The sequence below is a fragment of the Cervus canadensis genome, chromosome 14, assembly GCF_019320065.1.
Source record: "Cervus canadensis isolate Bull #8, Minnesota chromosome 14, ASM1932006v1, whole genome shotgun sequence".
In the NCBI taxonomy this organism is placed as follows: domain Eukaryota; kingdom Metazoa; phylum Chordata; class Mammalia; order Artiodactyla; family Cervidae; genus Cervus; species Cervus canadensis.
Window position 1 is genome coordinate 47,827,333 of NC_057399.1, and position 21,752 is coordinate 47,849,084.

Below are 21,752 nucleotides of genomic sequence, written 5' to 3' on the forward strand. Positions count from 1 at the left end.
TAGAACAAAAAGACAGAGGAAGGGTGAGGCCGGGAGATCCATCTTCTCCTGCCTTTGGACGGTGGTGCTCCTGGTTCTTGAGCTTCCTGACTCAGACTGAATTACACCACTGGCTTTCCTGGTTCTCTCGTTTGCAGACAGGAGATTGTGGGACCTCTCAGCCTCAAAATTCTTGTGATTCAATCGCCATAAAAATATCTCTACTTGCTTATCTACATATCTACATCTATACATATCTTGTTAGTTCTGTTTCTCCAAAGATTCTAATATAGGTGACAGACTGGAGATTTTCCTCTTAAGATATTTGGTGAGTTTTGGGTCTGCATTGAAAGTTAGAGAACTAGGCTAATGCTTCTGAAAGGCAGTGGTCTCCAGTCTTACAGTACTTGGAAAACAAAGACTGACTAGGAGAATGGGCCTGAAAACCAAGTACACAATTAGTGAATTGATACTGGAGATCTACAGGTCTTTTCACCTGGTTGCCTTTACTCATTGTGGCCTCAGAGGCTGAAATTCAGGCTTGACCTTAACAAGAGAGTGTTACAGGAGGCAGAGAAACCAACAGAGATCTTGATGTTTTTGTGGTAACCTTAGTGACAAAACTGAGGTGGAGGGACCTCAAGCACACAGCGTGTTTCTCCCTTAAGGTATTTGTCAAATTTTGAAGCTTTGTGGGGTGGGCATTTAAAAGGTAACCTGAAAACTGAGGACAGATGTAAATCTCTGAATCTCCCATAATCTTCCCATACTGAAGTCAAAGACCTTTTAGGCTGTCAGTTGAAAATCTTGAAGAAGGTGTGCCCTAGAAACAGGGTTGAACCAGAGGTAGATTGAGATTTACCACAGCTATAATCAAGCCTGGCTCAGTTAAATCCCCAATTCAGTTGAGATGATCAGTCCTTCACTCTGCCTAACAGAGGAGAAACTCCTCTCAGATAAAAAATAACATCATTTAGAAAGCCTGTGGTTCTTTCATTACTATCCAGTATGCAGGGAAAAGGTTCTAGGCATTTGAAAAAGGAAGAAACTAGAAAAGAAGGGAATGCCTCATGGAAATAAAGCAGTCAGTATATCAGGAAGGCATCACAATTCTAATCAGTGTACACAAAATAGCAGAGTTCAAACTACATGACAAAAAATTAGAACTGACTAAATAGACAAATCCACAATATTAGTAGGAAACTCTGAAACATCTTTTTCAATGACTTGATGAATAAGCAGACAAAAAATCAAGTTCACAAAACATATGAACAATACTGTGAACAAACTTTACCTAAGTGATGCATGGAGCATTGTATCTTATAGTGATATAATTTGTATGCTTTTAGACTGTACATTGGGTTATTTGTCTTCTTGTTGATTTTTAAGATTTCTTTATATACACTGGTAAAGGTCCTTTACCTGGAGGAGGAAATGGCAATCCGCTCCAGTATTCTTGCCTGGAAAATCCCCATGGACAGAAGAGCCTGATGGGCTGTATAGTCCATAGCGTCACCAAGAGTTGGACGTGACTGAAGTGGCTTAACACACACACACACAAACTGTACATTGGCAGCTTATCAGAATGATCATATGGCAGATCACAAACTTCAACAATTTTCAAAATATTGAAGTCATTGAGTCTGTCCTCAGATAGCAATGGGATTAAGCTAAAACTAATAAAAAGATAACTGGCCTGGAAATTCCACTGGCCTGGAAATTGAATAATATACTTATAGATCATCTGTGGATCAAAGGAAAAATCAAAATGGAAATCAGAAAACATTTTAAACTGAATGATAATAGAAATAAGCCAAATTACAACTTGTGGGATGCAACTAAAACAGTGTTAATGGGAAATTCATACCTTTAAAGCATATACTGAAAAAAAAAAGGAAAGAAAAGCAATGATATTAAAGCTTCTATTTCAAGAAAAATGGAAAATAGCAGTGAATTAAACTTAAATTATAAAGGAAAGGATAATAAATATAAGAATAAAAATCAATGAAGACAGAAAACATAAAGAAAACCAGCAAAGCCAAAAGTTCACTCTTTGGCAAGTTTAAAAGAATTAATAAAACCATTGTAAGTCTGGACAGAAAAATAGAGAAATATAGATTACCTATACTAGGAACAACAAAGGAGACAGCACTTCAGACCCCACAGCATTCAAAAAACAAATATTATGAAGAACTTTAAGCCAATGAATTTCACAGTTTAGATTAGATATAGAAGTTCATCAAAATATAAAACTTTGCAGAACTGACAGAAAGCACACTAGACTATATGAATAGTTTGCAGTTGGTTATTAGTATTAGTATTAAAGAAACTGAGTCTGTAAGAACCTTCCCACAAAGAAACCCTAGGTGCAGTTGCTTCCTTGGCGAATTTTTCAAAAAAATTCAGAAAGAAATAACAGGGATCTTTATAAACTCTAATATAGGAGGAAAAAAAAGAACCCTCTAGATGAGGTCAGCATAACCTTAATACTGAGTATCAGAAGGGAGTATTAAAAGCCACTCTTTTCCATGAACATAGTTGTGAAAATCTCCCCAAAATATGTTAGAAAATGGAATTCAACAGTACATACAAAGGAAAATAAATAATAATTAGTGGGGTTAATTTAATGTTTGAAAATCAATATAATTTATTACATTAGCAGCAAAAAGGCAGTATAATCTTTAGATGACCTCAATAGATGTAGAAAAAGCCTTTGAAAAACTTAGCTCCTATTCATGTTACATAAAAGACTCTCATTAAGCTCTGAATAGAACTTCTTTTATTCTGATAAAGAACATCTACAATGCCATCTTTGTACTTAATGCTGAAATAATGAGACTTTCACTCCTTGAGACTGGGGAAAAGATATGGATGCCTGTTGTTACCAGTATTATTCAGTATTGTAATGGAAGCCATAGCTAGTGTAATGAGCCAAGAAAAAGAAATAAAAGTCATACAGATTAGAAAGGAAGAGATAAAGTAGTCATTATTTGTTGATGACATGATAATATACATAGAAAATCCAAAATAACCAGCAGAATAACTAGGATTAATAAATGAATTAAGATTACTGTGTACAAAGACCATATAAAAATGAATTGTATATTTGCATATACATAACAAAAATGAAACTTAATAATTGTATCATTTATACTAGTACCAAAACCCACCAAGTACCCAGAATAAATTTAACAAGAATTGTGCAAAATCCTTATACTGTATGCTATAAAATATTATGGAGAAAAGTTAAAGAAATTTGAATAAATTGAGTTATATATGGTGTTTATGGACCAGAAGACACCATGCTGTAAAAACGTCAGCTCTCTCCAAGCTAATATGTAGTTTCAACCCAGCCCCAATCCGCATCCCAGTAGATTTTTGGAAATTGACAGACTGGTTCTAAAATTTGTGTGGAATTTCAAAATACCAGTAATGGCCAAGGTAAGCCATTGAGGAAATATAGGAGGTAGGAGGATATACATTACCAGATATCCAGACCTATTATGAAACCATGATAATTGACAGTGTGATATGGGTGCAAAGATAGGCCAACTGACTAGTGGAAGAATATGGAGTGTACAGAAACAGACCTACATGTACAGGGTCCCTAGATTTGTTACAAAAGTAATACTGTGGTGCTGTAGAGAAAAGGGATGATCTTTTTGAAAAATAACAAATTATATTAAAATCACAAGCATGTATTAATGAAAGTATACCATTAAGAGAGTGAAAAGGCAAGGCACAGAATACAAGAAAGTATTTTTAGAACATATATCTGATAAAGAACTTGTGTCTAGAATATGTAAAGAATTTTTAAAAATCTATAAGAAAAAGACAATTGAAAAACAGGGAAAAGAGTTGAATTTACCCTTCAAAAAGAGGGTATACACAGTATATTAACACCTATATATGGAATTTTGAAAGATGGTAATGATGACCCTATATTTGAGACAGCAAAAGAGACACAGATGTAAAGAACAGACTTTTGGACTCTGTGGGAGAAGGCAAGGGTGGGATGATTTGAGAGACTAACATTGAAACATGTATATTACTGTTTGTGAAATAGATCGCCAGTCCAGGTTCGAGGCATGAGACAGGGTGCTCGGGCTGGTGCACTGGGATGACCCTGAGGGATGGGATGGGGAGGGAGATGGGAGGGGGGTTCAGGATGGGGAACACATGTACACCCATGGCTGATTCATGTCAATGTATGGCAAAAACCACTGCAATATTGTAAAGTAATTAGCCTCCAATTAAAAATTTTTTTTGAAAAAAAGAGGGGAAAAAAAAGAGGGTATACAAATGTCTGATGAACATATGATTAGATGATCAACTTCATTAGTCATCTGAGAAATGCAAATTAAAACCACAGTAAGATGCCACAGCAGACCTAACACTATAGCTAAGATGAGAATAAAATGGAAAATACAAAGTACTGATAAATATGTGGAGTAAACAGAACTGCTGCTGGGAATGTAGGTTAGTAGAACCACTTGGGACAATTTATACTGAATAAATTGATACTCTGTTACCTACCTATTTCATTCTTAGGAATAAGCCCAAATAAAGTCACCAAAAGACATAATAATGTTCACTGCAGCATTATTTGAGTAGCCCTAAACTTATTTCAGTTGCTGAACTTCCCTGGTAGCTCAGCTGGTAAAGAATCCGCCTGCAATGCAGGAGACTCCCATTCAATTCCTGGGTCGGAAAGATCCCCTGTAGAAGGGATAGAAGCTATCTAAATGCTTATTGACAGTAAAATCGTGGTATGTGCACATTATGGAGTGTTATTCAGTAATGCATATATTACAACTGCCGATAACAATATGAATGATTCTCACGATGATTATGTTAAGTGAAAGAAGTCAGATATTAAGTGTACAGCCTGATTCCAGTTATGTCAAGTACCACAGTATGAAAAAAGTTTGCTAGAAAGTTGTTATCTTTGGGCTGGGTGTGGACGTGATTGGAATGAGACATGAGGAAGGGCTTCTAAGATGTTAACAATGTTTTGCTTCTTGATCTGGGTGCTGATTACATTTTTGTTCAGTTTGTAAAAACTCATTGAGCGGTATGCTTATGTGTACTCTTCTCTGTTATACTTCAGGAAGAGATATTTATAAAGGTAATTTTTCTGTTTTAGTATCTTAGTCCTTGAATTTGTCTTCTCATTGGCTCAGAATTACCCAGATGAGGTCCAAGACTACCCTAACGCATACCTAGTGTTTGGCTGCCTGCCTTTGCTTTTTAACTGACATGGGGTCAGCTAATGCTGGAAGTTCAATTTAGTTAAGCAGAGTAGGAAGGATTGGGAGAAGGGTAACAGATGGAGGAGGGGAGGAAAAAGGGAGAGTGAATGTATGTGACTATAGATATGATGGAAAACTAGTGCATTTATGGGTGTAAACTAAAGGAACCCATATTATCAGGAGTTTACAAAGACTGTCATGCGTAAGCATTTCTCTTTAATTGAGATTTATTTTTTAAGGAAAGTTAATAGACTCTCTAGAAGTAACAGTTCACAGAATTTAAAATAAACATGATTTGAAATATTCTTATTTATTTAAAAATTAATAAGACTCCTCCGTAGCTTCAAGATGGTAATTTCTTAGAGCTCTTCTGTTTTTTCTTTTCTGTACCAACAGTTAAAAAAATAATAATCATTTGCTTAGCATATTCTTTTAATTTCTAAATGTCTCTATCCAGATTGAATATCAACTACTGAGAACCTAATTAATGAGGTTTTCCATAAGCAATGTTTTTATATTTCTTTTTTTTAAGGTGGTATGTTATTTTGTTATGATATTTCAATGTATCAGAGTAAAGATGGCAAACCATTGAATCGACTGATGGCCAGTAGAGGGCGAAGTTTCAAGCAGACCTTACTTGCTCTAGTGCATGAGGTAGGTACCTCTCGGTTCTCTGAAACAGTGCTTCTTGTTGTATATGCTTTGGGGTTTCCCTCCTTTGGTTTATGGTGATGAAATTTAGCACGTGTTTGGAAATAATTTTTCTATTATTCATAATGAAAGTGGCTTTTAAAGACAACCAAAATAGTTGATCCAACTGTAGTATTTTGATGTACTTCTCAAAGAAACCAGCATGTTTCCCTTTGGGCTCAGCCTATTAGAGAGTGGTATCTAGGAAAGTATCTAGTTTGGATTATTTATCAATATTTAATTGCCTCTGTTCAGAATAAATACCAATTTAATATTTTAAGAAATAATCTAACCTATTTCTTAATTGTAATCCTTTGGAAGTATGTAGGGCACCACTATTTATATCTTGTGAGTATTGGAAATTAACAGTAAATGATTGTGTTGGAGGAGGGGAAACCCTTTGATTTTATTGTTTATTTACTTTTCTTTTATGCTACTCTTAAAATAAAGTTATGTGGTGCCATTAGGTGTTGCTTGAAATTTGATCATTACAGATTGTACAATACCAGAGGGAAGAAGGAAGTTGAAAAGCACTTGGGAAATCTGTGGGGGTTTTTTTTAATTGTTTTTTTAAATTTTATGACTTCCCTGGTGGCTCAGATGGTGAAGCGTCTGCCTACAGTGCGGGAGACCAGGGTTCAGTCCCTGGGTTGGGAAGTATCTCCTGGAGAAGGAAATGGCAACTCACTCCAGTGTGCTTGCCTGGAAAATCCCATAGATGTAGGAGCCTGGTAGATTACAGTCCATGGGGTCGCAAAGAGTCTGACACGACTGAGCGACTTCACTTTCGCTTTTTCATGACAGTTACTCATTCAGGTGTATATAGGTTAAACTGTATGAATGAATAAAAAATAAAATATCACAGCAAAGAGGTTTATTTCATATAATTTAGACATAAGTTATATAACAAGTATAAATGAAAATGTATGAATTGTAAAAATTTTTAAAGATTTGTAGTGCTTCTACAATATGTTTACATTAAATCTTATTTTGATGCATAATTTATAAATATTGGGATCACTTATTTAATTTGATAATATTCTGTGTCTTACCAGCTGCCACCAATTAGCATAGCCAGATTTTTGTTTGTTTGTTTGCCCTTGCCATGTAGCATGCGAGATCTTCCTGCCCTGCAGTAGAAGCATGGAGTTTGAACCTCTGGACCACAAGGGAGGTCCCAGCATAGCCAGATTTTTAAAGACCCACCTATGCTACCCATTTTAGTTTTATATATTTGGTTAAAGTTGAAATTATATAAATCTTGGTTTAATGCAATGTCTTTAACTAACAAAGGAAGGAAGAACTGGGGAGAGTAGTGTTTCTCTGAGAAGAGAGGTTTAATTTCATAAGCGAAGAAAAACAATAGGTAATTTCTAGATTTGTTCTCCCTATTATCTTATTCGTTGTCATGGAGAAGAAAGAGATTTGGTACATTTTTGTGCTTTAAAGCTGTGTACTTAACGTGGATAACCAACATGTTAACTATGAAGGGAAGCCTGAATTTAAAAGTCGCTATCATAACAGATGGAGAAGGGAATGGCTTCCCATTCCAGTATTCTTGCCTGGAAAATCCCATGGACAGAGGAGCCTGGTGGGCTACAGTCCTTGCAATTGCAAAGAGTCAAACACAGCTGAGTGACTAACACTTTCACTTTCATCATAACAGAAACAAGGATAAGTGTTAATGTAGGGGTGGCAGAAGATATCTGATAAATTAAGCAAATGGTATCAGAACTTGTGAGGTGTACCTTAGATGTGAACAGAGAAAAAACTTGAGTTATGATACTTGTTGCTTGTATTATTGAATGCCTAGAAAATTTCAAGGAGATGAGAAAAGATCATAATTTTAGGAGTCACTTGGAAGATGCATTAGACAGAATTCTACCGAATCTGTGGCAGGATTTTGGGTTGGATTTATCTTCTGCTTACTGTAATTCATTTTTTAAAAAGGCAGAGAGAGAGAATGAGCCAAGCAGTTTCTCAGAGTATCTGGCAACAAATAATAAAAATTTTAAGGGCTAGTTAATAACAATTGCAATAATAATAACTCATAACTAGCTCAGGCACGTTAAAATTTGCTGTGCATATGTTAATTCATTTAATCTCTATATTCACACTGTGAGGTTGGTACTGTTTATGTACTTGACACACAGAAATAGAAGAGCCTGGAAATTGAACCCAAAAAATATGATTTCACGGTTCTTGATTCTGTCTTATTTTTAACGTCTGTCATCGTAGTTTCAATTTGTTTATTAATTACCCATGGATAGACATTTGGGCTGTTTCTACTTTTTCCAGATTATGACTAAAGCTGCTATAAACATTACTATACAGGTGTATATGTGGACATCTATTTTAATTTCTCTTGAATAAATAACTATATACAAGTGGAATCGCTAGGTCTTTTGGTGAGTGAATATGAAAACCCACCTGTTTTTCCAGTGACTGCCCCACTTTGAATGCCCACCAGTAGCAAGAGGAAGTTCTGGTTGCTCTCCCTTCTTGCCGGCACTCAATATGGTCAGTTCTTAAAATTTAGCAGTTCTCATAGTGGTTAGTGGTTTTCCTTTCGTGGTTTTTAATTTGTGTTTTTTTAATGACTACTGATGTTGAGCTTCTTTTCATGTATTTATTCACATCATGGAGTGTTGTGTTCTTTTGCCCATTTTAAATCCAGGTTTTTGTTTTCAAATGAGAACTCTTTATATATTCTGGATATGTGTGTTGTCTTTTTTTAAAATTAGAAATGTGTCTTGCACATGTTTTTACCTACTCTCTAACTTGTCTTTTTATTTCCTTAATAGTGTCTTTTGAAGAGTGTCTCTTCAGTTTTGCAGAATTTATCAAGGTTTTCTTTTTATGGTTCTTGCTTTTTGTCTTATCCAAAGTCTCAAAAACTTGTTTTCTTTTCCTATGTTATCTTTTTTAATTTAAAAAAAAAAGGTATAATTTATAGACTGTAAAATTTACTCATTGAATGTGTGCAAGTCAATGGTTTTAGTATATACACAGAGATGTATAGCCATCACCACAGTCAGTTTTAGAATATTTTCATCACAATGTAAAGTAACTCTATACCCATTAGCAATCACTCTCCATTTTCCTCACATCCCAGCCTTCATCAACCATGAAACCACTTTTTTAAAATTTTATATTGGAGTATAGCCGATTAACAATGTGATAGTTTTGGTGGACAACAGAGGGACTCTGCCATGTATATACATGTATCCATTTCCCCCCAAAGCCCATCCCATCCAAGCTGCCACATAACACTGGGCAGAGTTCCCTGTGCTATATAGTAGGTCCTTGTTGGTTATCCACTGTAAATATAACAGTGTGTACATGTCGATCCCAAAGTCTCCACATAAATTTTAATTCAGTTTTGAGAAACTATTTTTTTTTTTTGACTTGGAAATTGAATTTTATTTACAAATGTTCTCTTTTAAACACAGATGCCATTCCACCCCTTTTAAAGCATTATTAACTAATAATTTCCAGAAAAACCATTTACATTGTCTTAATTTGTCTGCATAAAACAGTATTATGGGGTAAACAAATATGGGATGGTCTAAGACATAAAAACAAAACAAAAGACAATTTATCCACCATGAATGCTCTAGTGACTGACAAAGAATCACCAATCACACCCCTTAATGTGCTACTCCAAGAAACGTGATAATTTGGGGAGGTAAATGCTTCACAATAAAGTCTTCTTGCATAGTATGGTTTAATGGTGATTGTTTAGGATTGCTCTTGCAGGTTACTATTTATGCTGATTTTTAAAAATAAGTCATCATTATTAAAAAGGGCAAAGATTAAAGAAAAATCTGTAGAGAAACTATTTTAAAAACCTGCTGTAATTTTGGTTACAAATGCTTTGAATTTGTATATCAGTCTGGGAGAGAACTGATATCTTAATAATATCGAGTTTTTCAACCAGTATGCAAGGTATATTTCTCCATTATTTTAGGTCAGTGTTCTGTTGTTTTCTTACTACAAATCTTGCACCTATTTTGCTAAATTTAATAAGTACTGCACATCCCTAAGTACTTTTATGCTAGGGCAATTAGACTGTTTTTTGGTTTGTCTTTATTTCCAACTGTTCATTGCTAAAACATAAACATATAATTAATACTTTTTTATGGCCTTACTCTACCCACTTATATATTCTTGTAGCTTTTTTGTAGATTCTTTTTGATTTTCGTTGCAATGTTGTCTGTGAATAGAGATTGTCTTAGTGTTTTTCTTTCCAATCTGTCTGCCTTTGATTTCTTTTTCTTGCCTAATTGCACTGTCTAGGGCCCTTTGGTATGGTTGAATAGAAGTGGTGAGAGCAGACATTCTTATTTTGTTAACAAAATAGTCTTGGGGGAAAGCATTCAGGATGCTTAACATTACATATGATGTTATATTTACTGTTAGTATAGAGGTTTTTATGGATATTCTGTATTAGGTTGATGAAGTTTCCTTTATTCCTAAATTGGTTTTTTTTAAATCACAAATAGATGTTGAATTTTGTCAAATGTGTTTTTTCTACATTTGTTGAAATGATTATATACTTTTTTCATTTGTTAGTAGGATGAATTATTTTGATTAATTTTTCTAATGTGAACCAAATCTGCATTCCTAGGATAAACTCCACTTGATTGTGATATATCTGATTTATTGCTGAATTTGATTTGCTAGTGATACTTTGTTAGGGGGCTTCCCAGGTGATCCTAGTGGTGTGCATCCTGCCAATGCATAAGACATATAAGAGTTTTTAGTTCAGTCCCTGAGTTGGGAAGATCCCATGGCGGAGGACACTGCAACCCACTCCAGTATTCTTGCCTGGAGAATCCCATGGACAGAAGAGCCTGGTGGGCTATATAGTCCATAGGGTCACACAGAGTCAAACCCCACTGGAGCGACTTAGCACACACACTTTGTTAAGGATTTTTGCACCTTGGCACCTATGAGGGATATGATTTTGTGGTTTCCTTGTAATATCTATGCCTGATGTATTATCAGGATAATGCTCTCCTAGTAATTTTTCCTTAAGTGGTAGAATTTTCTAGTGAAAAGTCTGGACTTGGAGTTTGCTTTAGGAAAGTTTGTAACTATGAATTCAAGTTACATAATACATTAGACTATTTACACTATCTATCCATCCATCCCTACTAATCCTGAAGAGGGAATTTCGGTGGCACAGCATACATGACAATTAGTATGTATCTCTCCTTTTTTAAAGTGTGCACTTCATAAAATCAGGAAGTTTGTTTTGGCCATATGCAGTTCCAGTGCTTGGTATTCCTGGCACATAGTAGACACTTTATAAATGATTTTAATCCTTTCGAAACTTGGGTGTGTATTATATTTTACATGTACATTTAGTGGGATTGTTTCCTTTTTCCAGAAACGTTGCAGTTAAATTGATGGTCAATCTAATAATTATTGAGGTCTTACTAGGAAATGACATTATTGTCATTTGAACAAGCTATTATAAACTGTTTGTGTGGTTATTCATTTATATGGTTTAGCCTCCCCTCTCTGCCAAAGGTTACATATACCTATAGGATATTCTATAGTCCTAATGCATACAACTATAGATGAGTGAGTGAGTGAATGAATGGGTAAATGAATATTCAGATGCTCTGCTCTTCATTTTTTAAAGCGTATTTTGCTCCATGTAATTGTCAATATTTCTCAATAACAACATTAGTTAAATCAAATATTTTCAGTGTCTTAGAGAGCTAGCTGTTTAATCTGTGATGAATTCTTTAACACCCTTCTTTCTAAAAACTATTTTGGCTTTAAATTGAAACTCTCCCATGTTATACTTTGAGAAGACTCACGGACCTAAGTCTGAATTGGGTCTGACCTGACCTACCAGGGGTAGTTTAGATTTCTCTAAAACTGAAGTGCCCTTGCTCCCTTTGCTCCTTTGAGAGGGGGACCAGCAGGGGTCATTTCAGACCTACCAATGCTTCTTCAAGCTCCTCCTCTGCCCTGATTTATGACTACTTCTTCTCATCCTGAGACTGACTTGGCTCCATTTGATGAGGAAGCTGAAGGTGAATGACATGTCTCTTTCCCTGGAAGTTGCTGCCTGTCTTGTCATCCTTTGGCATTTCTAACTCTGACATGACACTCTCCCCTAAATTGGATGATACTGATTTGTCCCTGGATGAGAATGGCAGCCTTGCTTCATTATTTCCTCCATCTTCGGGCACATGCAAATTTTCCTGATCCTGCTGCTGTTACCCAACCATATTTCTGCCTCAGCACTAGGTAATGAGCTCTTTTTTTTCAGCGAAACCTTTATTGGGCTTATTGCCGGCGCTACTCTGAATGAGATTTTTTTCTTCTTTCTTTCTTTTGAAATTGATCATCACTTGTTTATTTTGCCTTATAAGTTATTTTTTTTCTTCTGCCTTCTTTACATTTTCCCCTAGATACCCAAAAGTACATGGGCTATAACCCATCATTTGCCCTTTCTTTCAGTGCCTTCTTCATTTAAAAACATACTTCTTGTGAAAAGCATGGAGTATGTTAGCATTCATGCAGTAAGAAACAATTAGATGAAAATTTTGAATGATAATTGGGAGAAGTGATATCGGTGCTTGTCACACATTCCCCTTAGAAAACACTGTGAAAAGTATGGTTTGCTATATTTTAGAGACTCTGTAATTACTGTGTGATGTGAGTTGTTATGGTAACAGGGTTTTCCCCCTTCCTATTAAATAACAGAGTAAATGGTTGCTTGAGACGTGATTGAATTGTCAGCTTTCAAGCTAATGTTATCCTGATGGGAAAGGGGAGTGGGGGGGGGGGAGAGAAGAGAGACTGAGGTAGAGACAGAAAGTGGGAGGGAGGGAGGAGAGAGAGAGTTTAAAATGTCCAGAAAGCACCTACAAAGTGAGGAGTGTCATTCTCCTTTAAAAATGTGTCCTTCACAAGTCCTCCCTTCTTGTCTTCCAGTCAGTATTTGTCAGGGGACGGGAATAACAAAAAATTATTCTGTGCAAACAAGATTACTATTGACAGACAACTGAAGCCTGTGCTTCCTTATTTATATACAGTGGGACATTGAGCGGCCTTGGGGGTCTCTAACACCAAGTACAAATGGTTTTTCTTCTGGGAACATAGGAGGAGTGTGCATATGTCACAGACCAAATGTCGTGACTCAGTATTGGTGTGTCTGGGTGGCAACTGAAGTTAACTGCTTTTATTCTTTAGATAATAATATATACCTCTGGGAAACATGAAGATGCCTTACTTTGTGAGATTGAGGTTTTAAAATTCATAGCAAACGCTTGACCTGTCAGTTTACTTGCTGTTTTACCTTGCCCCTTCCAGTTTCATAGTCAACCTCACCAAAGCTTGACTGACATGATTTAAGTTATTTAATGAAGGGCTGTTGAAATGAGTATTTTCTTATAAATGAATAATTATATTTGTTAAGATCACTCAAGAGGCAGAGAGCATTACCAAACTTCTGGACAATGCATTCTGAACTGTAAATTATCAGATTAAGTGGTCATGTCGTTCCTGCTCAGGCTTCCCTGGTGAACTAAAGAATTTGCCTGCAATTCAGGAGACCCAGGTTCAGTCCCTGGGTAAGGAAGATCCCCTGGAAGAGAAAATGGCAACCTGCTCCAGTATTCTTGCTTGGAGAACCCCATGGACAGAGGAGCCTGGCGGGCTAGAGTCCATTGGGTAGAATAGGGTCAGATGCAACTGATCAACTAAACACAGGCCACACAGTTCCTTCAAGTAAAATATGTGTCTGTGCGGAAACTAGATCTCCTTTTTCATTCTGTCTTTTGACATTTGCTCTACGTTTGTGAATTGTGTTTCTAAGCAGGATATTTTCTGTCGAGCTAGTATTTCAGGTATATGTCATTAGAACTTGTGTGGTACTAATTAAAATGTTAGGAAATTTCAAACTGTAAAGTTTATAATACTCACTTTAAGTTTCGCTTTGTCGCTCACTGTGTTTTTAATCTGGAATGAAACATTTCCCAGCCAGGACATTTTGAACATGTTTTGTAAAATTTCAAATAACCATATCCTCAACAACTTTTATTAGAGTTTAGCTGTGCCTATTAAAATGGTTTTCTAACATTGTGTTTTCACACATCATAACTCTCTGTGATTACTTGTTTATGATAGTGTAGTTTTCACATGACAAGATTTTGCCTTAAAGCGAATACTGTACATTTAATTTGGTTAAGCTCAGCAGGTCTTTAAGTGAACATTTATGTGTGAGACACTGCTGTGGGTTCAGTGTCCATGAGAGGGATTCCAGGGTGAATAGAATATGATCTCTGCTCTTAGGTTGGTATGATCAGCATCCAATCACAAAAAAATTCAGTCTGTTGAGTATAACAAGAGAGGTGTAGTATAGTGTACTGGAAGTGTAGGGATGGGAGAGATATTTCAGTAAGTAGAGATGAGAGGAACACAGGACATTCAAAGCCTTGGAAGCAATCAGTGAATGCGAAGGTCTTGAAGAGTATCGGACAAGCTTGGAAATTGGTTTATAACCCAAGTGAACCAGAATACAGGTTAAATGAAAGAGAGGAGCAGAAAGTAAGTGGGGAAACTGGTTGAGGATCTTAGCCAGCAGAGTTCTCACATAACAACAAATTATTTCTTAAAGTAAATGGCGTACTTTTAATTCTAAAATACTTTGGACATGGCATAGAAGAATTTTGGACTTTATTCTTTAATGAACCATCAAAGGTTTTTTGAAAAATTCTGAGTTAATATAATAGTAGCAACATCGTTCAGGATGTATTAGAAGGAAGAAAGATTTTAGACTGTTAAGAGATGAGCTAGGTGGCCTCAATAATTAAGACAGGAATTAGGACTAACTCAGTGAGGAAGAAAGTAGCGACAAACGTAGTGAACATTTCAGAGGTAGAGTTGACAACTGAGCTGGAGGCAAGGGAGAAGTCCAGGATAAATCAGTAATTTCAAATCAGAAATTTCAAATTTCAACTGCAATACTGATGGGGTAATGTTGATAGAGGAATGATAAGAGGGAGAGTGTCTTTCGAATGATGATGCAAACAAGTGTACAGAGGGTATTAGATAGTGGGAGGTGAGTGTTTGAGAAGTACATGTTCTAAAAGTGGTCATTTTAAAGCTATGTATTTTAAATTTTCTTTTATTGAGTTATATACACATGATAGGTTTCTCCCCTTTTAGTGTATTGTTCTATGAATTTTGAGAAGTGAACACATTCATCTAATCAGTACCACAGTCAAGATAAGGTCAGTTTTAGTACCCTAAAATCACCCCATGCCCCTTTGCAGTCAGCCCCTCCAGTGCTCCCCCATCTCCTGACAACCACTGATCTCTCTTATGTGCCTCTAGTTAAAACTTCATTTTAAAGAATTACAGGGACCACCACAGGCTAAGAGATGCAGGTTCTGTCCCTGGGTTGGGCAGATCCTCTGGAGAAGGAAATGGCAACCCCCTTCAGTATTCTTGCCTGGAGAATCCCATGGACAGAGGAGCCTGGTGGGCTACAGTCCAGGGGGTCGTAAAGAGTCAGACATGACCGAGCATGCGTGCATGAGCACTCGCAAGGGACCACCACGGGGTAGACCGAGATGATCATGAGGGCTGAGCACCAAGCCCTCAACCTTTCTCCTTACTTCATCTAGACCAATTTTGCTTCTCTGATTCGTGTTTTATATATTGGCAGTTTACTTAACATTTGGGGTGAGGTAGAAAAATCACATAACTAAATACTTGAAAACTATTATTCTACAGTCTTAATGATACCGCTCTGAGCCACCAATATCTCTTACCTATAGTTTTGCAGGTGCCTCTGAGCAGATTTCTCTGCTTTGACCTTTGCCCATTATAGTCTCTTCTCAGCAGAACAGTCCATAAGATATTTTTACAGTGTAGATTAGATCATATCATTTGTCTCAAAACCTTATAATGACTCCCCCTTTAGTGAGAGTAAAGGCCAGTCCTGAGAACTGACCTAGAAGGCCATCCTTTCTCCTGTTGACTCACCAGCCCTCTCTCTTTCCACTCTCCTCTTTGCTCCTCTGTCTGTGCTCATTATACTGGCCTCCCTTCTGTTCCTAAAACGGTGAGCCATGCAGTCACTTTAGGGACCTTTGCCTTATCTTTTACTTTGTTTTTTGATAGAATTAAAAGTCATGTAACATCAAACTAACCATTTTAATGCCTAAATGTGTAAGTCAGTGGTATTTAGTACCTTTCCAGTGTGTAACCGTCACCTCTATCTAGCTCTGAAACCTTTTCATCACCCTCAAATGAGACCATGTATACATTAAATGTTCCCTCCCACTTCTTCATCTCCCCATCCCTGGCAACCACTAAGTTGCTTTCTATCTGTATGGATTTCCCTGTTCTGGACATTTCATATAAATGGAATCGTATAGTATGTGACCTTTTGTGTCTGGCTTCTTTCACTTTCACATCATGTTTTCAAGGTATATCCATGTTGTAGTACTTCATTCCTTTTTATGGCCAAATAATATTCCATTGTAGATATATCATTTTTTGTTCATCCTTTTATTCTTTCATGAACAAATTCATCCATGGGTTATTTCTGCCCATTACCTATAGTGAAAGTGCTGCTTGAGCATGTATTACAGTATTTGTTTGAATGTGTATTTTCAGTTCTTTTCAGTATATACCTAGGAGTGGAATTGTGTGTGTCTGTGTGTGCGCATGCTCAGCCGTGTCTGACTCTTTGCAACCCTGTGGACTGTAGTCCACCAGGCTCTTCTGTCCATGAAATTTTCCAGGTAAGAATACTGAAGTGGGTTGCCATTTCCTTCTTCAGGGGATCTTCCCAACCCAGGGATTGAACCCATGTCTCTTGAGTCTCCTGCATTTTCAGGCAGATTCAAGCCCAGGAATGGAATTGCTGGGTCATAATTCTATGTTTAACTTTTTGAGGAACCACCAAACTGTTTTCCATAGCAGCTGAACCATTTTCCATTCCCACCAGTACTTTCCTTTGTTTTTACATCTTCATTTTCAAGTTTTCTCTCAGACTTCACCTTCTCAATGAGGTACACTGATCACCCTATTGGTCCTGTAATCTGCTTCTGTCCCCACTCTGGCCTTGTTATCCTTCTTTCCCCCCTTTCCTCTATTTGCATATTTCCATAACGTGGTCTCTTCTTTTAGGCACATGAAGTAATGTTTCATTATACTTAGTACTACCTCTTATACATAGAAACTCTTACTCTTTCCTAAATCATAGAACCTGCTCACCTCAGCAGTGCATCAGACACCTGTCATTGCATGGGTATGCAGAGTTAGTCTTAGAAAAAGAATATTGCACATGTTAATTAAAACTTAGTGCACAGTGCTTGAGAACCTTGCTTTATCATCTGTTGAATAACAGGGTTGAAACGTCATTATTTGGAATTTGTTTGTTGATTGGCTTTCCTTCAAAGCTTCTCACAAGTATAGCAAATGATACATGATTTTCATACTTTAAAAATGCTAATTATATTTGTCAGCCTAGCAACATTACCTATATGGGAGGGTTATGTATTGAATTGGAACAGGATCCTAAAATGTGTTTGTGTTAAAAATGGTCAAGGAAGTCTCTTCTGTCTGGAGCACAGCTGGAGAGTAAGGGCATGGCTGTATGCAAGCCGCTTCCCTAAGTCTCTCTTCTGTAAGGGAAAAAGTGAGAAAGTGCATTTTACAGGAGATTTGGCCCCAGCTAACTCCACAGAACACTAAGTCTAGGTGTACTCTCAGGAAACCTGGGGAGTTCAAGCTGGTGTCTAGGCTCAAGCCTGACTGCCTCCCTGCACCCACCTTCAGATGTGGTCTGAGTAGCAGCCGGAGGAGTAGCTTTAACCCTCAGTTTATAACCTCCTTTTAAATAGGTTTCCTGGCATGAGCGTCTTTGTTCTTAGAAGCTCGACATTTGATTTGCTTATTTACCTTTACATTTTTTTCATACTACTTTCTTTTCTTAACTCAAGTTTAAGAAGCAATTGAGATCATTGTCTTTCCAAACACATTCAGTGCTCTCTTTGCCAATTTGCCGACTGAGCTTCCCAGGTGGCATAAGAGAGCTGGGTTCGATCCCTGGTTGGGAAGACCCCCTGGAGGCAGGCACGGCAACCCATTCCACTGTTCTTGCCTGGAGAATCCCATGGACAGAGGAGCTTCTAGGTCTATGGTCCATAGGGCCGCAAAGAGTCAGACACGACTGAGTGACTTAGCACACAGCACATGGATATTCTCAGTTGTGCAATGATGTCCGTGGATTACTTGGCAGCAAAATTTTAAGATATTTTGAAGTTCTGAAGTAAGAGATAAAAGTTTTAGTGGTGTTGGTTTTCTTTCTGTGTAATCCAGATCTCAAAATAGAACTCAAAGATTATTCGTCTATTTTATGGAAAGAAAACAGAATTGATAGGAAAAAAGTTAAAGGGAAGTCCCCACATGTTGGAGACAGAGAACAAGGTCAAGGACTAATTGTACCACCATGGCTTCCTGAACAATGAGAGAGGAAGCAGGAATTGGTGGGTTCATTCCTTCAAGGAGTTTTGTTAATATATCGACAAGGCTCCCCCTACTCTACTTGACAGAATGAGTACTTAACCAGAAAAGCAAGAAACCTGTCTTTATAATTTTTTTAAAGTTTATTTCATGATCTGAATATCTCTTTCATACTGTTTGAGTATCTGATTTTTGAAAAAGAAACAATGGGATGAGGGGTGTAGATTTCAGACAGAACTGATCTCTTTGTTCCCACAGACGCTTCATAATCCATTTATGTCCATTTGTGACTCTCTGCCCATTTCTGAACCCTCTGCAGTCACTGAACGATTTATAATCCTCATATCCTTCCAGAGTCCCTTGCTTGTTGTAGGACCACACTGAGATAGGGATGAAAGAAAATACCAGAAGCCATGGAAACCAACCCTGTTCAGAGAGGCTGTTCTCTGCCCTATAACAAAGCACTGGAGAAAATTAATTCCTGTCATATAGTAAAAATCTCCATAAACACTGTAGTTATCATGATCTTGGGGCAATCATGTAGAAATTTGTCCTTTTTGTGTGTTTGTTGTTGTTGTTTGTCTGTGAGACACAGACTAAAGTTTCCGTTGTTTGAGTTTAGATGAGATGAGTTACAGGAAGCATGAAATGTGATGCACTGTGACTGTTTTTTTCTTGAGTGATCTTTCTTTAACAGAAGCAGACCTTGGCAAGATTTGTTGCAAGATAGCCGTATACTAATAGGTAGAAACAGAAATGACTATGAAAACCAGATGTTTTGTCTGGGCCTGTCTTCAGAAACAGGATTTCAGTGTTGGCATATATCATTTTTCTCTTGTTTACCCACACTGATTAAAGGGCATTTATCTAGTGGTGTGCACAATTGCTGTGTGCGGGACTCATTTGCATGCTCTTACCACGACAGTGTCTGCACAACATGATATTTCTGTTGGTAATTTAAGTTTATTACTTTAGAAACTGTCATACTGGAAGTCCAGGATGTGAGCGATATTTATTTTTATTTAAAATTACTAGGGGGATTTGTTAGACAAAACCTAGTTTCCTGACATTGACAAGAGGCTTTCTAGAGTTTCTCCCTAAATTTTCAAAGACATATTTGTATTACACATGCATCTTAACTTGTGGTCATTGTAGGATTTTATTTGCTTTAATTTAGAAAATTCCAGGCTTATTTTATTTTGTCTTTGCAGGATTCTAAACTCCTCTCCTTTGAAAATCTCCAAAAGATCTTATTTGCGGTTATGATCCTAGACGGATTTGGTTTGTTTTAGAATCTAAACCATTGAAATGAAGGGAAAGAAAGAGTTCCCGATACAGTTTTCATTTTATTCTGTTTTAATATTGTGCAGCCTGACTTATGGTGCATTTTCCCCACAGGTTCATATCCAGCTTTCTGAGTGGCACCGGGCAATTTTTCTCCCCCAGGCCTGGCTCGCGTATATGACTCGTGCTTATCATGCCATTTTACAGGTAATCAAATCATGGGATGGCTTGCTTTAAGGCCTGTCTCTTTTTTAAGGTTTACTGCAAATATGTATTTAATGTAAAAGCACTTAGGAAAATAGCATTATCAAAAATGCAGCAGTTTTCTTCTTTCTGACTTATATTAATACAAATATGTGGCATCTAGAAAAATGGTACAGATGAACCTATTTGCAGGGCAGGAATAGAGATGCAGACTAGAGAATGGACATGTGGATTCAGGCAGGGAATGGGGGGGTGGGACAAATTGGGAGATTAGGTTTGACATATATACCCTACCATGTGTAACATAGGTGGCTAGTGGAAAGCTGTTTTATTGCGCAGGGAGCTCAGCTAGGTGCTCTGTGATGACCAAGAGAAGTGGGATGACGGTAGGTTAGAGGGAGGCTCAGGAGGGATGGGAAATATATATACATACAGCTGATTCACTTCATTGTACAGCAGAAGTGAACACGTTTTAAAGCGATTATACTCCAATAAAAAATGCAATGGTTATTTTTGCTCATAAAAGAATGTGAAGCGTACATGTATAACTGCCCTTAAATTTTCAATGTGATGGCCCCCCAAATGTGTGTTCCATCCAGAGCTCCCTCTTGAATGCTACTCTCCTATGTCCTGCTGCTTGGTGAATGTCTGTCATTGTGCCAGCTGTCCCCCATGGCTGGCCCACAGCACCCCAACTTGAGCACATCCCAGACTGAGTTCACCATCTTGTACCTGCCCCCTCTCCATCTAGACTTGCTTACGTCTCCAGCTTTATGTCTTAACCCTTCCCCTGCATTTTCAACCTTGCTCAATTTCTTTGTTTTCCTAAAGACAGCATGTCTTCCCTAACCTCTTAATTTTTTTAGTTCCCCAGCCAGGGATCAAACCTAGGCCCCCTGTATTGGGAATGTAGGGTCTTAGCCACTGGACCACTAGGGAAGTAAACCCTAACCGTTTGGCTTTTACCTACACTGTTTTTTTGCAGGCACTGCTACTTCCCTTTGCCTACTCAAGGCTCTTTTGCAGCTTTTCCCTTTTTGCCAAATTCCAGGAGTAAGTTTCACTTCGTATGTATAGTTAGTCATGGTGGTTTAAGGGGCACATGTTGGAACGGCAAATTTCTACTTGTTCTTTACAGTTTTATCTGTGTGTCTCCCCTCTCCCCCCAGGGTTGTCTGCCCCTCGCATATGCTTCCTTAGAACCCTTGCTTCCCTTTAGAAGCCCTCAGCACCTTAGTTATGTGTCCGGGGTCTCCCTCCAGTTGTCTCTCTTCCTTACAGTCAGAAGCTGTTTTCCTATCTGTTGTCTCTCCAGAACCTGACATGTCTAAAACATAGTAGGTGCTCACTAAATAAATGAATTATGCTTCATTTGACTTCTTTTATTCCAATAATATTGTAAGTTATAGTTTGTGAATTTCAAAAATTAGAAATAATTTTAACCAGTTTGGGAATATATATCAATGAAAAAAAAAAAAACCTACTAACTTAATCCTTTTTCCTAGCTTAAAATTCATTGTTAAGGATGATAGGGAAAAAAATCTAAATTACTTAAGAAATTGATGGCCCCAAATAAGATTTTCATGAAGTCTTAAGAAATAAGGTGTTGTGGCTAAATATAATAGGTGTCCCCCACCTCCAGGATCTAATGCCTGATGATCTGAGGTGGAACTGATATAATAATAATAGAAATAAAGTATACAATAAATATAATGTGCTTGAATCATCCCAAGACCACCTTCCTCCTACCTTCTGGTCTGTGAAAAGATTTTTGTCCACAAAACTGGTCCCTGGTGCCAAATACGTTGGGGACCACTGTCCTAAAGGATGGAGGCG

The 21,752-nt window shown here is 37.3% G+C and overlaps 1 protein-coding gene across 5 annotated transcripts in view; it reads left to right on the plus strand.

Moving 5' to 3' along the window:
- FOCAD (focadhesin) overlaps window positions 1–21,752 on the plus strand; it is a 288,623-nt gene that overhangs the window by 188,253 nt on the left and 78,618 nt on the right. For all 5 annotated transcript variants that reach the window (XM_043487388.1, XM_043487389.1, XM_043487390.1 and 2 more), the window contains 2 exons: window positions 5,764–5,885; window positions 19,827–19,919. In XM_043487388.1, coding sequence (XP_043343323.1) covers window positions 5,764–5,885; window positions 19,827–19,919 — 215 coding nt within the window. The remainder of the gene's footprint in view (window positions 1–5,763; window positions 5,886–19,826; window positions 19,920–21,752) is intronic.